The sequence below is a fragment of the Pagrus pagrus genome (assembly GCF_965226575.1).
Source record: "Pagrus pagrus genome assembly, chromosome: 6".
NCBI classification, from domain to species: Eukaryota; Metazoa; Chordata; class Actinopteri; order Spariformes; family Sparidae; genus Pagrus; species Pagrus pagrus.
This window is the reverse complement of record NC_140190.1, coordinates 380,653-399,678: the sequence shown is the minus strand read 5'-3', so window position 1 is coordinate 399,678 and position 19,026 is coordinate 380,653. Positions and strand designations below refer to the sequence as shown.

Below are 19,026 nucleotides of genomic sequence, written 5' to 3'. Positions count from 1 at the left end.
CAAATCCCTCCTTAAGACACGTAACTATAGCAACGGGAGCCGCTCCCATAGCAACCATAGCCAATCACCAAACAGGACAGCCTGTGCTGCCTTCATGTCCGCTGGGAAACAACAGGAATGACGCCTTCATGTACCGAGAGGAATAAAACACGTAGAGAGGCCACAGTTCACGTTTTAGACCAAAGACTCACGTTTGAAGTGGTTCTGTGTATTTTCTACTTATCTTTATACAAGTTATACGAATAAACATAACTGGATGTCTGTGGAAGTTCAAAATGTCTCATTGTTTACATACGAAGACTCAAAGTCCTGTAGAAATGTTCCTTTTCAATCTTGTGTGACCAAAACATGTTCGTCCTGTTTAAGATCAATACATGTAATATTAGTGACTGTGGCTCAGTGCGAATGTTACTGTAGAAAAGAAAAGAAAAGAAAAGAAAAGAAAAGAAAAGAAAAGAAAAACACTAATTGATTAGATTGTTTTACTGAAAGTGATCAAACAGATGTCATTTTATTTATTTCACTCTGATTTTGTGAAGTTACTTTCAGATTCTCAAGTTCATAAAAACACAAAAAATATCAATATGTCAGATTTTATATGAAATTATATTATATTATATTACATTTTGTACTCCAGCTCTTTCCTGTATTTTCTCTACATGATATAATTAATTTCATAAACTTGATGAAATCATGAAATTGTTTGTTCTGTAGATTTTTATATGATTTTTAAAGTTTTGTTCACATTATGAAGGTGAAATAATAATAATATTTCTGACTGAGTAACTTTATGGTTTAGATTTGTGAGCAGGACTTTAATGCCTGCAGCTGCTCAGACACTGAAGGCTGTGTGACGTCCTCTCATCACTCTCAGCAGGTGATCAATACAGATAACTGCACCTGTTCCTAGATGAGCTGAACCCTCCTGACATCCACTGACTGGTGTCAGGAACAGCAGAAATAATCTCACCTGATTGGCTGTTTTTAGGACTCAGTGTCAGACTGCAGGTGAAAACACGGATTAGTCCTTTAATGCCTGCTGCTACACTGATGATGTCACAGTCTCACCTGCAATCAGAGAGATCCACACACGGTTTGGAGCTGGTCCCAGTCCAGACCCTGGTCCAGACCCTGGTCCAGGCCCTGGTCCCGGTCCTGGTTGGAGGATTCGGGGCCCGTCCTGGTGCGTCCTCCAGGCCCCGCCATCCGCCATGCTGCAGGGCGGCAAGCAGACTGTGTGGATGCAGCTGGGCTGAGCTGAGGAGGTGTCAGGTGACCCGGATCAGGTTGCTCCTGGTTCCAGAGGGGACGGAGTGTGAGTTTACAGCCGGCTCAGGTTACAACACACATTCAAGTCTGAGCTGGACTTCCTGCTGTACTCACTGTACATCAGCTCACCTGCTGCAGGTGACTGAAGCAGGTCAGAGGCACTTCAACACAACGCCACGCTGATGACATCACGGAAACAAGACAGGAAGTCAGGTCCACTGGGGGAAGTCCACAACAGGTCACCTGTCTCCATCCTGCAGAGACACACACCTGGACCCACAGACAGACACACACACACACACACACAGACAGACACACACACAAAGACACACACAGACACACACAGACACACACACAAAGACAGACACACAGACACACACACACAGACACACACACACACACACAGACAGACACACACACAAAGACAGACACACACACACACACACACACACACACACACACAGACAGACACACACACACACAAAGACAGACAGACAGACACACACACACACACACACACACACACACACACACAAAGACACACACAGACAGACAGACAGACAGACAGACAGACACACACACACACACACACACACACACACACACAGACAGACAGACAGACAGACAGACAGACAGACAGACACACACACACACACACACAAAGACAGACAGACAGACAGACAGACAGACAGACACACACACACACACACACAAAGACACACACACACACACACACACACACACACACACACACAGACAGACAGACAGACAGACAGACAGGTCCTGTCTCAACATCTGACTGTGTTGTTTGTTTGTTATCGTGTCAGTACTCTCAGATACTGTGTTGTTTGTTACCATGTCAGTACTCTCAGATACTGTGTTGTTTGTTTGTTACCGTGTCAGTACTCTCAGATACTGTGTTGTTTGTTACCATGTCAGTACTCTCAGATACTGTGTTGTTTGTTTGTTACCGTGTCAGTACTCTCAGATACTGTGTTGTTTGTTACCATGTCAGTACTCTCAGATACTGTGTTGTTTGTTTGTTACCGTGTCAGTACTCTCAGATACTGTGTTGTTTGTTTGTTACCGTGTCAGTACTCTCAGATACTGTGTTGTTTGTTACCATGTCAGTACTCTCAGATACTGTGTTGTTTGTTACCATGTCAGTACTCTCAGATACTGTGTGGTCTCAAAATATCAATACTTTAAACTTATAAAGCCATTTGTTAGAGCCATTTGGTTTATGTGTGTGTTTGTGTTTATTTTCTGTGTAGTACTGGAAGCCACAGTAGGTGCTCTGTACTGTGGTGTGTAGGAAATTGTTAAAAGAGCCACAGGTAATTACTCAGCAGGTGTGTTGCTGACTGGGGAAGCACACAGTTTTTGACCGTCATCGCCGTCGTCGTCATGCTTTATTGCGTTGTGGCAAACATGTGAGCCTTTGTTTGATTTGCATTCAAGTTATGGAATTAAGTGTCTGCACAGTTCGGCGGAGATCGCTTATTGTGAAGAGCGCAAGACAGCAAATAAATGTTTGGTGACTGCATAAGACGCTCACATGTTTTTCATTCATTCATTGGACCCGGAAGACGACGCGTTAATTACTTCGAGTACCCTACAGCAGCCCCTCAGTGGCTTAGGTTCGTTTTGTTGTTTTATTTTATAAGAACAAGTCACAATACCATTGAAGGGCCAGTTAGTCATTTTAGAGAAGAAACTGAAACTTAGAATTGTAATGTTAACAATATTAATGAGGGAATAATAATAAGAGGTGTGTTTCAGGTGTTTGAGGTGTGTTGGAGGCGTGTTGGAGGCGTGTTGGAGGCGTGTTAGAGGTGTGTTGGAGGCGTGTCTGAGGTGTTGGAGGTGTGCTAGAGGTGTGTTGGAGGTGTGTTAGAGGTGTTGGAGGTGTGTTAGAGGTGTGTTAGAGGTGTTGGAGGCGTGTCTGAGGTGTTGGAGGTGTGTTAGAGGTGTGTTGGAGGTGTTAGAGGTGTGTTAGAGGTGTGTTGGAGGTGTTGGAGGCGTGTCTGAGGTGTTGGAGGTGTGTTAGAGGTGTGTTAGAGGTGTTGGAGGTGTGTTAGAGGTGTGTTAGAGGTGTTGGAGGCGTGTCTGAGGTGTTGGAGGTGTGTTGGAGGTGTTAGAGGTGTGTTAGAGGTGTGTTAGAGGTGTGTTGGAGGTGTGTTGGAGGTGTGTTAGAGGTGTGTTGGAGGTGTGTTGGAGGTGTGTTGGAGGCGTGTCTGAGGTGTTGGAGGTGTGTTTGAGGTGTGTTGGAGGTGTGTTGGAGGCGTGTCTGAGGTGTTGGAGGTGTGTTAGAGGTGTGTTGGAGGCGTGTCTGAGGTGTTGGAGGTGTGTTAGAGGTGTGTTGGAGGTGTGTTGGAGGTGTGTTGGAGGCGTGTCTGAGGTGTTGGAGGTGTGTTGGAGGTGTGTTGGAGGCGTGTCTGAGGTGTTGGAGGTGTGTTAGAGGTGTGTTGGAGGTGTGTTGGAGGCGTGTCTGAGGTGTTGGAGGTGTGTTAGAGGTGTGTTAGAGGTGTTGGAGGTGTGTTAGAGGTGTGTTAGAGGTGTTGGAGGTGTGTTAGAGGTGTGTTGGAGGTGTGTTGGAGGTGTGTTAGAGGTGTTGGAGGTGTGTTAGAGGTGTGTTGGAGGTGTTAGAGGTGTGTTAGAGGTGTGTTAGAGGTGTGTTAGAGGTGTGTTGGAGGTGTTGGAGGTGTTAGAGGTGTGTTGGAGGTGTTGGAGGTGTGTTAGAGGTGTGTTAGAGGTGTTAGAGGTGTGTTAGAGGTGTGTTGGAGGTGTTGGAGGTGTTAGAGGTGTGTTGGAGGTGTTGGAGGTGTTGGAGGTGTGTTAGAGGTGTGTTAGAGGTGTTAGAGGTGTGTTAGAGGTGTTGGAGGTGTGTTAGAGGTGTGTTGGAGGTGTGTTGGAGGTGTGTTAGAGGTGTGTTAGAGGTGTTGGAGGTGTGTTGGAGGTGTTGGAGGTGTGTTGGAGGTGTTAGAGGTGTGTTAGAGGTGTTGGAGGTGTGTTAGAGGTGTTGGAGGTGTGTTAGAGGTGTTAGAGGTGTGTTAGAGGTGTTGGAGGTGTGTTGGAGGTGTTAGAGGTGTGTTGGAGGTGTTGGAGGTGTGTTAGAGGTGTTAGAGGTGTGTTAGAGGTGTTGGAGGTGTGTTAGAGGTGTGTTGGAGGTGTTAGAGGTGTGTTAGAGGCGTTGGAGGTGTGTTAGAGGTGTTAGAGGTGTGTTGGAGGTGTGTTAGAGGTGTGTTAGAGGTGTTGGAGGTGTGTTAGAGGTGTGTTGGAGGTGTGTTAGAGGTGTTAGAGGTGTGTTAGAGGTGTTGGAGGTGTGTTAGAGGTGTGTTGGAGGTGTGTTAGAGGTGTTAGAGGTGTGTTAGAGGTGTTGGAGGTGTGTTGGAGGTGTTAGAGGTGTGTTGGAGGTGTGTTAGAGGTGTGTTGGAGGTGTGTTAGAGGTGTTGGAGGTGTGTTAGAGGTGTGTTAGAGGTGTTGGAGGTGTGTTGGAGGTGTTGGAGGTGTGTTAGAGGTGTGTTGGAGGTGTTGGAGGTGTGTTAGAGGTGTTGGAGGTGTGTTAGAGGTATGGTTTAGTACCATTGTGTAGAAAAACTCTGTTACAAGTAAAAGTCCTGCATTCAAAACTCAAGTACAAGTAGATACCATAAAAAATGTAAGAAATACACTTAAAGTACTAAAAGTAAAAATAGCATAGATTACTGGTTTCAATTATTGATCATTATTGTGTTCGTCACTTTAATGTTGCAGCTGGAGAAGGCGGAGCTTAAAGACTGATAATAACATCATGTTTATTACAAGGTCACAAATCAGAATATGAATATGAATATTGACCTTCAAGTAAAGAGTAGAAATACTCAACTTAAGTTTAAATACTTTAATATTGTACTGAAATACAATAATTGAGTAAACGTACTTTGTTACATTCCTTCAGTGGAAACCAGCCTGATGATGAAACTTCAGAGCAGTTGATTTTACTTCATCAGATTATTTTACTGCTGCAGTTTAATCTGACCATCAGACTGATCCAACAGCTGACAGCGCCCCCCGGAGGCTGCAGGTCATCACAGACACAGTGGCTGTGTCCAAATTCAGGGGCTGCAGCCCTCGAAGGGCATTTGAAGGCCAATTACGTCACAACGCTGCGCGGAGGCTGTCCAAGTTCAGAGGCTCCTTCAAACGCAGCCTGCCCTTCCCTCTTTTCGGAGGACGCACCGCTACTATCCTTCGCGGCCTCACATATCCCAAGATCCTTTGCGCACCGCTGCTCAGTCCCGAAACAGAAGAGGACGCAAGAGAAAATGGCGACATCAAGTGGCGCAGACATGACATTCAAATTTAAGTAATGGGTTTATACTCGGTTTTTACTCATTTGAACATCCAACGCCAGATATGTTAAACTTCAGGGGACTATAAAACCTCCAGATGTTAACTTTCAGTTAAAATACGTGAGGCTGGTGATGCTGTGGTAAATGTAGTTGTTATTCAGCAATGGGTTAATGTTTATTTTGTAATGTTGATAATTCAATTTAGATTTGACCCATTTTGTCGTTAATTTTTGTACACACACACAAATAAATGTACATGTTTGATAGATTTGAACCAAAGCAGACTTTAATGCATGAACACCTGGTGACGCAACCAGGAAATACTCCGGAGGCTGGACCGTCCCATTTAACAACGGTGGACGAGGCCTTCAAGGTCTCTCCGAAAGACCCGGCCTTCGTGGGCCGCAAAGGCTGAGTCCTTGAAGGCTGCAGCCCCTGAATTTGGACACAGCCATTGACAGCGCCCCCCGGAGGCTGCAGAGGTCATCACAGACACACAGTGACAGCGCCCCCCGGAGGCTGCAGAGGTCATCACAGACACACAGTGACAGCGTCCCCCGGAGGCTGCAGAGGTCATCACAGACACACAGTGACAGCGCCTCCCGGAGGCTGCAGAGGTCATCACAGACACACAGTGACAGCGCCCCCCGGAGGCTGCAGAGGTCATCACAGACACACAGTGACAGCGTCCCCCGGAGGCTGCAGAGGTCATCACAGACACACAGTGACAGCGCCCCCCAGAGGCTGCAGAGGTCATCACAGACACAGTGAATCAACATCACTTCTCCTCAGGTGAGTTCAGGTCTGACACACCTGTATACATCAGACTGTCTAACAAACTGGAGGCTCTGATGAAAGACAGCATCCTGGTGCATTATGGGAGATGTAGGATGAAGGAACAGAAACTCTGACAGCTGAAAACTGTTTGATTCATTTATTAAAGAAACACCCTGAGAGACTGAAGCTGAGGGTCGGCCATGACAGGAGCAGCTACCGAGGGGGTAGAGAGAGAGAGAGTGTGTGTGTGTGTGTGTGTGTGTGTGTGTGTGAGTGAGTGTGTGTGAGTGTGTGTGAGAGTGTGAGTGTGAGTGTGAGTGTGAGTGTGAGTGTGTGTGAGAGTGTGAGTGTGAGTGTGAGTGTGTGTGAGTGTGTGTGTGTGTGTGTGTGTGTGTGTGTGTGTGTGTGAGTGTGTGTGTGTGTGTGTGTGTGTGTGGCTACAGGTTGGGGTTGGAGGCTCCTGATCCTTCACATTCGATGATGAAGGTGACGTTGCTGCTCAGCTCGTCTTCACACTTTGTTATCGTGAACTTTGCCTGAAAACACAAACACATTTAAATGTTTAAATCATAAAACACGTTTAGGAGGAGCAGGAGCAGCAGGAGGAGGAGGAGGAGGAGCGGGAGCAGAAGCAGGAGCAGGAGAAGGAGGAGCAGGAGCAGGAGCAGCAGGAGAAGGAGGAGCAGGAGCAGCAGGAGGAGGAGCGGGAGCAGCAGGGGGAGGAGGAGGAGGAGGAGCAGAAGGAGGAGCAGGTCAGTGAGTGTAAACAACCAATCAGACAACAGGATTCAAGAGTGACTGACTGATGGGTGTGTATGTGCATGCAGGTATATGTGCAGTATATGTACTGATATCATTTTTATGTTTTTTTTGTGATTTGTGTTTTTTATTTTTATTTATTTATCTTATTTATTTATTTATTTATTTATTTATTTATCTCCCTTTTGTTTGTACTTCAAACATGTATGTCTTACTAGTTTTGTTCTTATTTCTTTGTGCCTGCTGATGTTGTGTTTTTAGTTTGTCTCTATTTGTTTTCATTTGTAAATGCATGTTTGGAAACACAAACGATGGCCTTTTGTAAAGCCTGTGAAGGAAACAATAAAAACCATAATTGAAGAAAAAAGAGGGACTGACTGAGTAACCAATCAGAGCTCACACAGGGAGACTGTGTCAATAACTGTGTTATTGTGTTACTGGTTAGGGACAGAGATCAATACATCATCACAGAGATTATTGATCACAGCTCCACCTGAAATATTAACATCTGAAGAGATTCTTACAATGATCAGACAGACAGGCAGGTGAGACAGGCAGGTGAGACAGACAGGTGAGACAGACAGACAGACTCTGACCTGAGTCAGGTGCTCTGCGATGTGAATGGCCGTCTGTGTGTGCAGCGTCACGGCGCCGGTTCGAATCCGAGACCTTCCCTTCGCCAACGCCATGAAGATGATGAGCTGAGGAGGTCAGAGGAGGTCAGAGGTCAGAGGGGACACGGCTGCGTCCAGCTGTCCTGCTACATTCAGTATGGAGACCACGGGACAAGACCCCAGTGGTCACTGACGGTACTGCAAGTGTTCATAGACCATCACAACTAAGTCTGCAATACTGGATCGATACGTCAGCGTGATCAGACCTGCAAACTCCTGAGAGTGAAAAAGGTGACAAGGTCCGAAACCAAACCAAGGTAGGGGGGTCCTGGTACATCCCCCTGGGAGAAAATTTTAGTGATTTTAATATGCAAACTAGAAAAATTGTATTTCCTGCGAAAATACAGTGTGAATGCTGATTGCTGAAGTGATTTCGCAAAATCTGCTGAATGTGCTGGAAAACACTTGCCTAATCCACAAAACATGCATAAAACTATGAGAATGAATAGTCAAGAATTTGCAGGAAAAGCTGATTTTTTTCAGAAGCTGAAAAGGCAGAAAGGCTGAAAAGTACAAGGTTGAAAAAGCTTAAAAAGCTGAACATTTTGATAGTTGAACGGTTTCTCTAGCTGAACATGAAGCTGAACATTTTGATAGTTGAACGGTTTCTATAGCTGAACATGAAGCTGAATATTTGAGAGCTGAAAAAGTTGAAAAGCTGAAAAGTAATAGACTGAAAGAGCTTAAAAAGCTGAACATTTTGATAGTTGAACGGTTTCTCTAGCTGAACATGAAGCTGAACATTTTGATAGTTGAACGGTTTCTATAGCTGAAAATGAAGCTGAATATTTGAGAGCTTAAAAAGTTGAAAAGCTGAAAAGTACAAGGTTGAAAGAGCTTAAAAAGCTTAAGATTTTGATAGTTGAATGGCTTCTATAGCTGAACATAAAGCTGAATATTTGAAAAAGCTGAAAAGGTTGAAAAGCTGAAAGTAATAGGCTGAAAGAGCTTAAAAAGCTGGACAGTTTGACAGCCAAACAGTTTCTGTAGCAGCACATATGCTGGAGCAGTAGCAGAACCAAAGTTGAAAATGTCCCCATAAGAATGAATGGGAAAACACCTCCCAAACACCTGCAGGTTTAGAAAAAAGTGTAATGGTTATGGCCAAAATATGTATACAGTGAGTAACAGGAGACATTGCTGAACCATGTGATGTGTTTTTTATTTCTGTAGAGTGAAAAATGAGGGCACAAGAGCGAGAGACAAAACCGGTACCGTCTGCTCCACTCCAGAGATTTAGGCTCAAAGTTAACACTGCGGCTTATGGGGGAGTTGCTGGAGTGCTTGTCACTCTAGGGCTTCTACAGCCAAAAGTTTAAGTCGCACATCTGAAATAAGATGATCATATGAAAGCCAACAAGATTTCCTACATTTCTATGTATATATTGTCTATGTGAAGTAAAAGCTGTGGGACCCAAATCAAGCTGAAGACAATTTTTTAACAAGTTTTTCCAGCTGCTCTCCACTCTAGCGGTGATGTTCCGCACTCTAGCTCACGCAATACACACCCATTATAAACCCAGAAGAGGAGCTAAAAATCCTTCACACTAAAACTGTGATTATTTCAAAACCGTAAAAGATTTTCAAAAACTAAACACATGCCTAATAGTTCAAGGTCTTGTGAATATTTTAAAGTTGGAACGGTGTATCTAGCTCAAAGTATGAGGGAGCAGAAGAGGTTGAAAGTCCATGAGTTTTGAGGAGGATTTGAAGATTTTCCCATTTGTTTCCATGTTAAATTTTTTTTTGAAAAAGCTGAATATTTGAAAAAGTTGAAAAGCTAAAAAGCTGAAAAGTATAAGGCTGAAAGAGCTTAAAAAGCTGAACATTTTGATAGTTGAACGGTTTCTATAGCTGAATGTATGCTGAAGTAGTAGCAGAATGAAATTTGAAAAAATCCCCATAAGGATGAATGGGGAAAAAATTTGGTTTTAGTTTTGAAAAAGCTGAATATTTGAAAAAGTTGAAAAGCTAAAAAGCTGAAAAGTATAAGGCTGAAAGAGCATAAAAAGCTGAACATTTTGATAGTTGAACGGTTTCTATAGCTGAACGTATGCTGAAGTAGTAGCAGGGCGAAATTTGAGAAATTCCCCATAAGGATGAATGGGGAAAATTTTGCAGAAAAAGCTGAATATTTCCAAAAGTATAAAAGATAGAAATACCAAAAATACAAGCAAGAATGTCCTTAATGAGCTGCACATTTTGATAGTTGAATGGTTTCTGTAGCTCAAAATTTGAAGGAGCTGAAGAGAGCTGAAAAACGTACGGAAGCAGGAATAATAATAATAATAATAAATTCCAGAAGAACAATAGTGTGAATGCTTTGAAGCATTCACACTAATAATAAATTCCAGAAGAACAATAGTGTGAATGCTTTGAAGCATTCACACTAATAATAAATTCCAGAAGAACAATAGTGTGAATGCTTTGAAGCATTCACACTAATTACGCTTTTTGGAGCGTTTTGACACTAGAATTTCTGTGTGCAAGTAGATACTTGGCTCTTGCTCGGCACATGGTATATCCATCCATCCCAGACATATCCCAGATTCCCAGTTAAAGAGAGCAAAAAAAAAATCACAGGATAAGTTAGCCCATCTCCTCTGTCATGTTAAGGCAGCTCAGTCCAACCGGTAGTGCTGAGCGATTAGGGTTTTTTGAGTTCGGTTCGGTTTTGAAAATAATCACGGTTTTCAGTTTCGATTTCAGTTATTTCATTCATTTTTTACAGTGTCAGGAAATAATGACATCAATAGACATTCTTACTTTCAGATGTTCTAATATAAAGTGCATTATAAACAAGATATATTGTTATTATCATTACTGTTATTATTATTATTATTATTATTATTGAATTACTTGCATAACATCACAGTGTTTCCCACAGGATTTTGTGAGACTATGGTGGGACCTCGGAGCCTCTGGGGGGTCCGGGTGCTCCCCAAATAAAAGGTTTCTATATTTTTAAGTTAATTGCATCAATCTGGTGCACTTTGAGAGCAAAATTAAGAGGCTAGATCTATGAATAACTTTTTGCTCTTGTAAACTATTTTCTGACATTTTTTTGTGTTCACTACTTCCGCTGAAAACAGGATGAGCTGAAATGATTAATCGATTAGTCAACTGACAGAAAATCAATCAGCAACTATTTTGATAACCAAATAAGGAAAAATGCCAAAATGTATTTGTTGTAGCTTCTCAAATCGGATGATTTTAAGCTTTTTTGTGTCATACGTGATAGCAAACTGAATATATTTGGATTTTGGACTGTTGATCAGACAAAATATGACATTTGAAGACATCACCATGTGCTCTAAGAAATTATAACCGACTATTATAACTATTTTCTCACATTGTGTTGTGTTCACTACTTGTTTCTGCTTGTTTCACATCAGGTTTAATGTTTTGTGCCACTGTGCTCAGAGATATCAGCTGAGCTAAGATTTAAAAAAGGACTGTTTCATTTAATTTTACATTCCCTGAGACTTTCAGCACCGCAGTCTGGTTCAAAATGAGTCCAGCCGACTTCACTGCACTCAGCACCGGAGCACAGAAACAGAAATGAGTCGTTTGTTTCCGCTGGTTTTGCTCTCAGACATTAAGATTTTCATTTTTAAAGTCCTGCTGTTGTCCTGCGCTGCAAACCGATGCTTGAAAACAGACAATATTGAACGGCGCTGTACTTTTCCACAGATTGAATGAAATACAGCAGCACTCAGGACTTGTTGCTCTATCTTTCAGTGATTTCTCTCCGTATCGGTGAAATATGACAAACTGAAGTCGCAGCTCCGGTTAACATGGACACCTATAGGGAGAAACATTAGCGGCTAGTAGCTAAAGCTAAGCTAATGCTCACAGTCTTTAACGAGCATGTAGCTGCAGCGGCTCCGGTGTTGACAGCGGAGTGAAAACACACCTGAATCATTTCACACTAACTCGCCTGCAGACGAACCCGACACATCCGCAGCATCACGCCTGCACCGGAAACGCTACAGTACCAGCTGACCAGAGATACTTTGCTGAATCAACGGCGCAAAACACAACGTTATGTTATTGTGAGCAGCATAGAAATATTTTCGGTTCGTTATGAGACTATGGCGGGCCGCCATGGTCTCGGTAATTAATGGGAAACACTGAGACGGGTGCTTCTCTGTGTTTTTTTCCCCAGTAGGTGTCGGGCTGTCGCCGCTGAGTTATGGGCATTATTGGTTCGGTCCCAATAAAATTATCACCTTGTAAAACGGTAACTGAGCCGAGCAAACCAACAAATAACGATAGCTCAGTTGTTTCTGTTCCAAAAAAAGCTTAACTTGATTTTAGCAACGTTTTCCAACCCTCGTCTCCTTCTTCTGTTGTAGGCTAATGTCGGTTGGCAGGTTCCCAAACTTTTCATGGTTGAAGGTCGAAGTCGTCAGAGCTGAAATCAAGATTCTGATTGGCCCAGAGGGAATTCCAAAAAACTACAAAATACGTGTTGTCCAGTAAGATTTATTCCAGCCTGAACAACATCGAACGCAGTCACTCCAGTGAGGCAAGACTATCACCCCCCCCCCCTTTCTGCAAAACTCCCCGGCTCTGCACGATTCACGTAAATGACCCAATTGACCAAAAAAAAAGGCGATTGTAGCCGAAAGATGACTAGTTTGCAGGTATGGTGATGTTTGCGTGATGTCAGCAGGTGTGTCTCACCTGGTCCTGCAGGAACTCGTCCACACAGCCGTTGTGTCGGATGTTTCTCAGCAACATCTCAGCAGCTTCAATGCCGATTTTATCTGCATACACACCTGATATACACACACACACACACACACACACACACACACACAGAGTCAGTATACAGGTGTTTGTTACACACAACATGACAAAAACAAGATGGCTGCCTCAGTGAGAAGCTCTGCTACTTTTTCTCAATACACACAAACCAATAAATATAGCAAATATATGAAATATAATATAGTAAAAATATTAAATGTGTTAAATATATGAAAGATAACAAATATTGTAAATGTAAAGTTTGGTGTCATCACTTCCTCGCAGAAACTGTGACGGCTCAAACAAAAACTGTCGTCACCTTTCTTCCCCAGAGCCGAACCTGCAAACACACAACCTGTCGACGACTCTGCGATGATTCTGAAACACACAGAGGACACCGACCAATCAGTCTCCTGCATTCATGACAGCAGCGGTGATGTCAGCAGGTGGGCGGGGCTTACATGATGCCGTTGCCGTTCCCACAGGCCTTTTCCTTCTCCTGCAGCGCCTGGATGTTGATGTACAGATCTTTGATTTCCTTCCTGATGGTTCGAACAGCAGCAGCTGACATGTCTTTAGCCAGCTGAACACACACACACACACACACACACACACACACACACACAATCAATACAACAGTGATCAGTCTGCCACACAGTCACATGATGACTACGTCTCGTGTTCATACATTACAATAATTAATATCAATATATTTAACAACTTCAGCTGAGCCCAGCTGTTCTGATCAACACCTGAACTAGGGTTGGGCAGTAATACGGTAATAAGGTATACCACGGGGTCTTAAAAATAGCAACGGTATCAGTTTCAATGCCGTCATTAAAAAAAGAATACGATGTACTTATATAGGAGATAAGGATTAAATATTAAATATAATGTATTTAGTGGCAGTATTTTGGGTTCCGAGCTAACGAGAAGGGAGAGGAGTAAAAGATGAACCAGAGTATAATTCACACAGCAAGCCGGCGCTGCGGCTCCAAAAGAGGCGTGACGGTACACGAATGGTGATGGCGTGTTTTTTTCAACGTGTTTCCCCGGTGTCCTCCTGTTAATCTAAACATGTACCGCTGACTGTTTATAATCATATGATGCTGTTACAATGTGTTGTGATGAGATCCTGACCCACCAAACATCCTGGAAAGTGACAAAGTTACGTTCTTCTCTAAATTACATAATCGCCATCAGTCAACAGGACGCTGTCTGACTCTGTCACTCGGGGAGAGAGGCTGTTTTCTGGGGGAAAGTTCACTGAAAAATCACCGCGACAGACAGTTGCTGAGTCAAAGTTTTTTGCCGGGGACAGACGCTGTTTTTCGGGCAGAAATGTGACGAAGAGTCGGTCGGACCGACAGGCTGACAGACGCTTCTCCACGTATAACTGCGGTATTTTTTTCCTCCTAAGTTGCCAAAGACACGACCAGTTACTATGTTACTGTTGTTTGGTCCTGTAACGCTGCTTTGTGGGACATTTCTCTATATTTTGTTGAGTGATGGACCTGTTTAGTTATCACACAGTGAACACCATCAGACCGACACACCCTCGCTCCGCGCCGCCGGCTTATCCGTTCACACTGGTTCTGTTCGCCAATACTGCGCACCATCGGAGCGGGTTTTCAGCACCGCAGGTAAAGTTGTCAGTCCACAACGTGCCCTGTTAAAGCCCGAAAAAGTGCTGCTCTTTGTTGTTATTAAAAGTTGTTTGGGCTGTGATTTAATTTAAATGGTTTGTGTGCGCGAAAACTGTTCTGGATGTTTGTTAATTTAATTCTGTTTGACTGTTGTATTTGCACTTTTTTATAAGCTGCTATTTGTTGCTAATAAAAGTTGTTAATATTGTGCATGTTATGTTGTTATTGTTTCAGTATCAGTGTTTGGTATTCAGTTTCTGAACGGTGTCGGCACAAGCAAACAGTTTGGTGACGCCGTCTGAGCCATACGTCATAATTTTTAATTAGTCACGGTAATACCGTATACCCTGGTAAAATAGGGAGGAGGTTTGACGGTATCAAAATTTGGATACCGCCCACCTCTAACCTGAACCATCTGATATGGACATTAAAAACAGTGACATCAGCCAATCAGAGCCCAGTGACACTATGACATCATCGCATGTGTGTGTGTGTGTGTCAGGGGTGGGCGATATAGGCAAAAAATAATATCTCGATATTTTTGGGGATTTTGGCGATAACGATAATCAGTTGATATTCTTTTAAATTCAAGAATATTTGCGTCCAGACCGATCCACTGAAAACGACTGAAAACGCTGTAGTTCATACTCCAGGCCTAAAGGTGGCGCTCGAAATTCACCAAAAACGGAGAAGAAGAGACGAAGCATGCGCAAAAAGCTTGCGCGCTGTAAACAAACAGACAGTAGACGGAGAAACCGAACACAACAAGAAGAAGACGAAAATGGCTAGTGCAAAGAAACCAGAATCGTTTGTGTGGACCGATAATGAGGTGGAACTGCTGCTGCGACTCACACTCGACTACAAGGCGAGTAATGCTGCATTCCAGTTACATGGGAGACAACTCGCCCAAGTTGCTCTTACGCGAGAACGTGACGAGAACACAAGCATGTAGTCCGCCATTGTTGTTGTTGTTGTTGTTATGAGACGTCGCAGGGTTCAGAGGTCGAAGGCAAGAGGTCGAGGGGTGGGGCGAATCCTGCCATGCTGTAGAGGGCGTTGCTGCACCGTGTATTAATTAGATGTGAGGAGTTCCCGCGTGCGTTTCAATATTTTTGGGGAAGTAATTTAAATACTCGATAATGGAAATTTGCACATCGTCAAAACAACAATGACGATATTATCGCACACCCCTTGTGTGTGTGTGTGAGAACTTTACTTTGTAGGGCAGGACTCCGGCGACGAAGGCTCGGCCGTAGATCTTGGTGATGTTTCCTCTCTCCGTCATGGTGACGGGCTGCAGCTCCTTGACCGGATTCACCGTCACCACCACCTCACCTCCACCTTTAGGGTAGTACCCCCTGGCACACACACACAAACACACTCAGTCTCACACACACACAGCTGGGACACAGCTGTACTGTCTCTACTGACTGTAAACAGGCGACTGACCTCATTCTGACGTCACAGTCAAAATTCACCCCAAACTTCTCCACAATTGGTTTAAACACCTGAAGACGAAAAACAACAACAACAAACACACAGGTCAACACAATGCCTCTGTCACACACTGTGTGTGTGGGAATAAAGTGTGTACACAGGGTATTGCAGTGTGTATACTGCAGTGTGCATACTGCAGTGTGTATACCACTGCAGTGTGTATACTGCAGTGTGTATACTGCAGTGTGTATACCACTGCAGTGTGTATACCACTGCAGTGTGTATACTGCAGTGTGTATACCACTGCAGTGTGTATACCGCAGTGTGTATACTGCAGTGTGTATACTGCAGTGTGTATACCACTGCAGTGTGTATACCACTGCAGTGTGTATACTGCAGTGTGTATACCACTGCAGTGTGTATACCGCAGTGTGTATACTGCAGTGTGTATACCACTGCAGTGTGTATACCACTGCAGTGTGTATACCGCGGTGTGTATACTGCAGTGTGTATACCACTGCAGTGTGTATACCACTGCAGTGTGTATACTGCAGTGTGTATACCGCAGTGTGTATACTGCAGTGTGTAGAGACCTTGACAGTGTAGTCGATCTGAGGAGCCATCTCTGCGTTGGTTCCTCCCTTCAGACAGAGCTGTGAGGAGGCGTCAGCGAACAGAGTGCAGGGCAGAGCTACCTGCAGCAGCAGACACACACTCCTGACACACACAGACACACACAGACACACACACAGGTTACATACAGGAGAGACACCGGGCTGATTTATTAAAGGCTTCAGTATTGATGAGCTGTGATGACATTGATTAATCATTGAGGAAACATCAACATCTTTTACTTTTTATTTCACGTCTCTCTCAGCGACATCACACACACAGTGTCCAGCTGCAGGTGTGTGATGATGCCAACTGCCCACACAGCTGACTCAGCAGGTTCATAGTTACCATAGTTACCAATAAGCAGTTTAATGTAGCCATGCAGATGTTAATTCTGTTTGTCAATAAAATAAAACTTCAGACTTTATGAACTGCTGGGACCTTCAAATTAAAAGTGGAGGATGTTTGAACAACACAGGTGATGTTCAACAACTTGACTCTACAGACACACACACACACACACACACACACACACACACACACACACACACTCACCCTGCTGTCTGTGTGTCCGCCATGTGGTTTCCGGACCGGATCTTTCCTGGAGTCAGGCTGATGTCTGTGGAGCCGATGGTGGCTCCCTGCAGACTGCCAGAACACAGATCTGAGACCAGCTGCAGGCCGCTCAAGTGCTGTGGTCTGAACACACACACACACACACACACACACACTTTAATGTTTCATTATTATTATGATTATTATTATAAGAAAGAAGACCGAGGAACTCCATTCAGAAATGACACAATTCTTTACATGTTTCGAATTTTATGGCAAATTAACAAAAAACACAAATATGATTAAAGTTGTTTTCGGATATTAAGAGTCTGATAATAAAATCGGCACACATTGGACCCTCCCAGCACCGATCTGTAGTCACTGGATTCTTAGTTTAGAGGACTGATCACATCTGCTTGGCGACGCCACTCGCGTATTTTCTGGAACAAAAACTGAGCACAGAATCAGAACCAGTCCGCAGCTTCGTGTTTAACATTCATGAGTCTGAAAGTGTTTCTGAAGAGGACGGAAGCACAATTTTGTTTCACACGTGTTCAGAAGACGTTTGTCGACAATACAGCCACTTTTAATGTACGATTTTTTAAATGAAGTCTGGTCGGCGGCTTCAGATGCAGATTGTGATTCTGACTCAAGTTTCCCGGCAGCAGCATCCGAAGAGGCCGGGAGGCTGCGAGCTCACAGGGAACCGAGCCGGACCGCTCTGGCGTCGAACAAGTGTCGCAGATTATAATCTAATTACATTTATATTCATAAGCACAGAACAGGCTGTTTGTTTTTATTGTATTGTCGACTCAACTTCAATGAATAGGCTAACATTAGCCTGCGTGTTAGCCTGCGTGTTAGCCGGGCAGCTGCCGCCTCACCTGAGCCCCGGTGTGCTCCTGCCGGCTCGGATCTTGGTGATTTTGATGGAGGAGCCGCTGATGCAGCTGAGCGCAGCGGACACTCTCAGGATCTGTCCGCCCTGAGGAGAACCGGTACCGGGGGAGAGAACAGACACAGTCAGCTCAGCACCGGCTGCTAACCGCTGTTAGCCTTCTGTTAGCATGTTAGCAGAGCCGAACAACAGAAGTGTCGTCTCCGCGGTAACAAAGAGCGGCTACTCACTCCCTCCATCACGCTGCCGTCGATCTCCACCGCCGCGGAGTCCATCTTCATCCGACCCACAAACTGTGACTGTGCCTGGGATCAGTTGACCCGTTTCTTCTTCTGGCTCCGGTTCTTCTTCTCCGTGTGGAACTTCTCTGCGTCAAGCAGCACGAGGTACCTACAGGAGACATCCGGTGGATTTCAAAATAAAATAAAGGCAACGTTTATGCGGTTAAAAGAACGACTTGTTAAAATTGTATTTCTTTTTTCAGTCAGTTTGTATTTATTGTTTAGCCATAAAGACAAACACAACTCAACAAACTGGAGGAATCCATCTGAGTGGTTTGTTAAATCTGTTTTATAAAAACATAACTATGTTTCAACACAAATCTGATTGTGACGAGTTTCATTAAAGTCTCAGCAGGGACTTTTGTATTTATTTTCAAACGGATCCAAACCAAAAGGTTAAACACTTTGTATAATTGTGTCTGTGGCGGAGTTTAGTCAGTTAATCTTTTTCTGTTGTATATTAAGTTTAACTGCTTGTATGTTTGTTCTGAACTGTGTTGAGCGTCTACAAAGATTCGTTTTAACTGGATTATTGATTTTATCTGTTTCTGAAGACCTTTGTTGGTGTTCTTGGGGCGACATATGCCTTTTATTTTGAAAAACATTTCCGGTGTTGCTCGTGTCTTTGCAGGGAACTTGACGCACCCGGTGGCTGAGTTTTGTCGCCTCCTGCAGGCGGCGTGAAGACCCGCAGGCTGCCCGGAGCTGCAGAGTCACTGCGGTCTGGTGTTTCTGACTGCGTGATTGTTATTAAACTACTGCATCAGTTAAATCGGCTCTGTTATGTTTTTCAGATAAAGTTTGGAGCTGTTGTCTGAATTTTAACATAAATCAATGAAAGTCATAATTTTTTTAATAAAGTCCTTAAAATAAAATAAACTGGATTAATTTTAAAATGTGTACCGTCTGTAATGTTTCGTTTTGTGTCTAATGTTCTTGTATAGTTTATATTTGACTCTGTTCGTGTTGTAACACATTTAATTCATTATTTTCCTCTGTTTATCTGAACTCTTTCTGTCCTCGTGCTGCTGT

General features: G+C 43.7%; 1 protein-coding gene and 1 long non-coding RNA gene across 2 annotated transcripts; one reads left to right on the top strand and one right to left on the bottom strand.

Annotated features, from left to right (window-relative positions):
- Nucleotides 1-6,522: 6,522 nt before the first annotated feature.
- Nucleotides 6,523-18,093, bottom strand: rtca (RNA 3'-terminal phosphate cyclase). Its single transcript, XM_084354496.1, has 11 exons — nucleotides 17,944-18,093; nucleotides 17,700-17,800; nucleotides 16,816-16,959; nucleotides 16,242-16,365; nucleotides 15,661-15,719; nucleotides 15,428-15,569; nucleotides 13,027-13,148; nucleotides 12,885-12,943; nucleotides 12,503-12,597; nucleotides 7,736-7,840; nucleotides 6,523-6,916 (listed from the first exon to the last, which is right to left on the bottom strand). Exons 1-11 carry the CDS (start codon nucleotides 17,992-17,994, stop codon nucleotides 6,818-6,820), a joined length of 1,101 nt encoding a protein of 366 aa, XP_084210622.1. The 5' UTR covers nucleotides 17,995-18,093; the 3' UTR covers nucleotides 6,523-6,817.
- Nucleotides 18,009-18,894, top strand: LOC311258324. The gene is made up of 2 exons (XR_014622726.1): nucleotides 18,009-18,099; nucleotides 18,626-18,894. It is a non-coding gene; the product is annotated as an uncharacterized lncRNA (long non-coding RNA).
- Nucleotides 18,895-19,026: the final 132 nt, after the last annotated feature.

Bases quoted from the DNA above. Each gene is read 5' to 3' on its own strand.
- rtca (XM_084354496.1), bottom strand. From the start codon at position 17,994: ATGAAGATGGACTCCGCGGCGGTGGAGATCGACGGCAGCGTGATGGAG. The intron at 17,801-17,943 runs GTGAGTAGCCGC...GGTTCTCCTCAG, and splicing joins ACGGCAGCGTGATGGAGGGA to GGCGGACAGATCCTGAGAGT. The intron at 6,917-7,735 runs GTCAGAGTCTGT...TTGTGTTTTCAG, and splicing joins TCGCAGAGCACCTGACTCAG to GCAAAGTTCACGATAACAAA.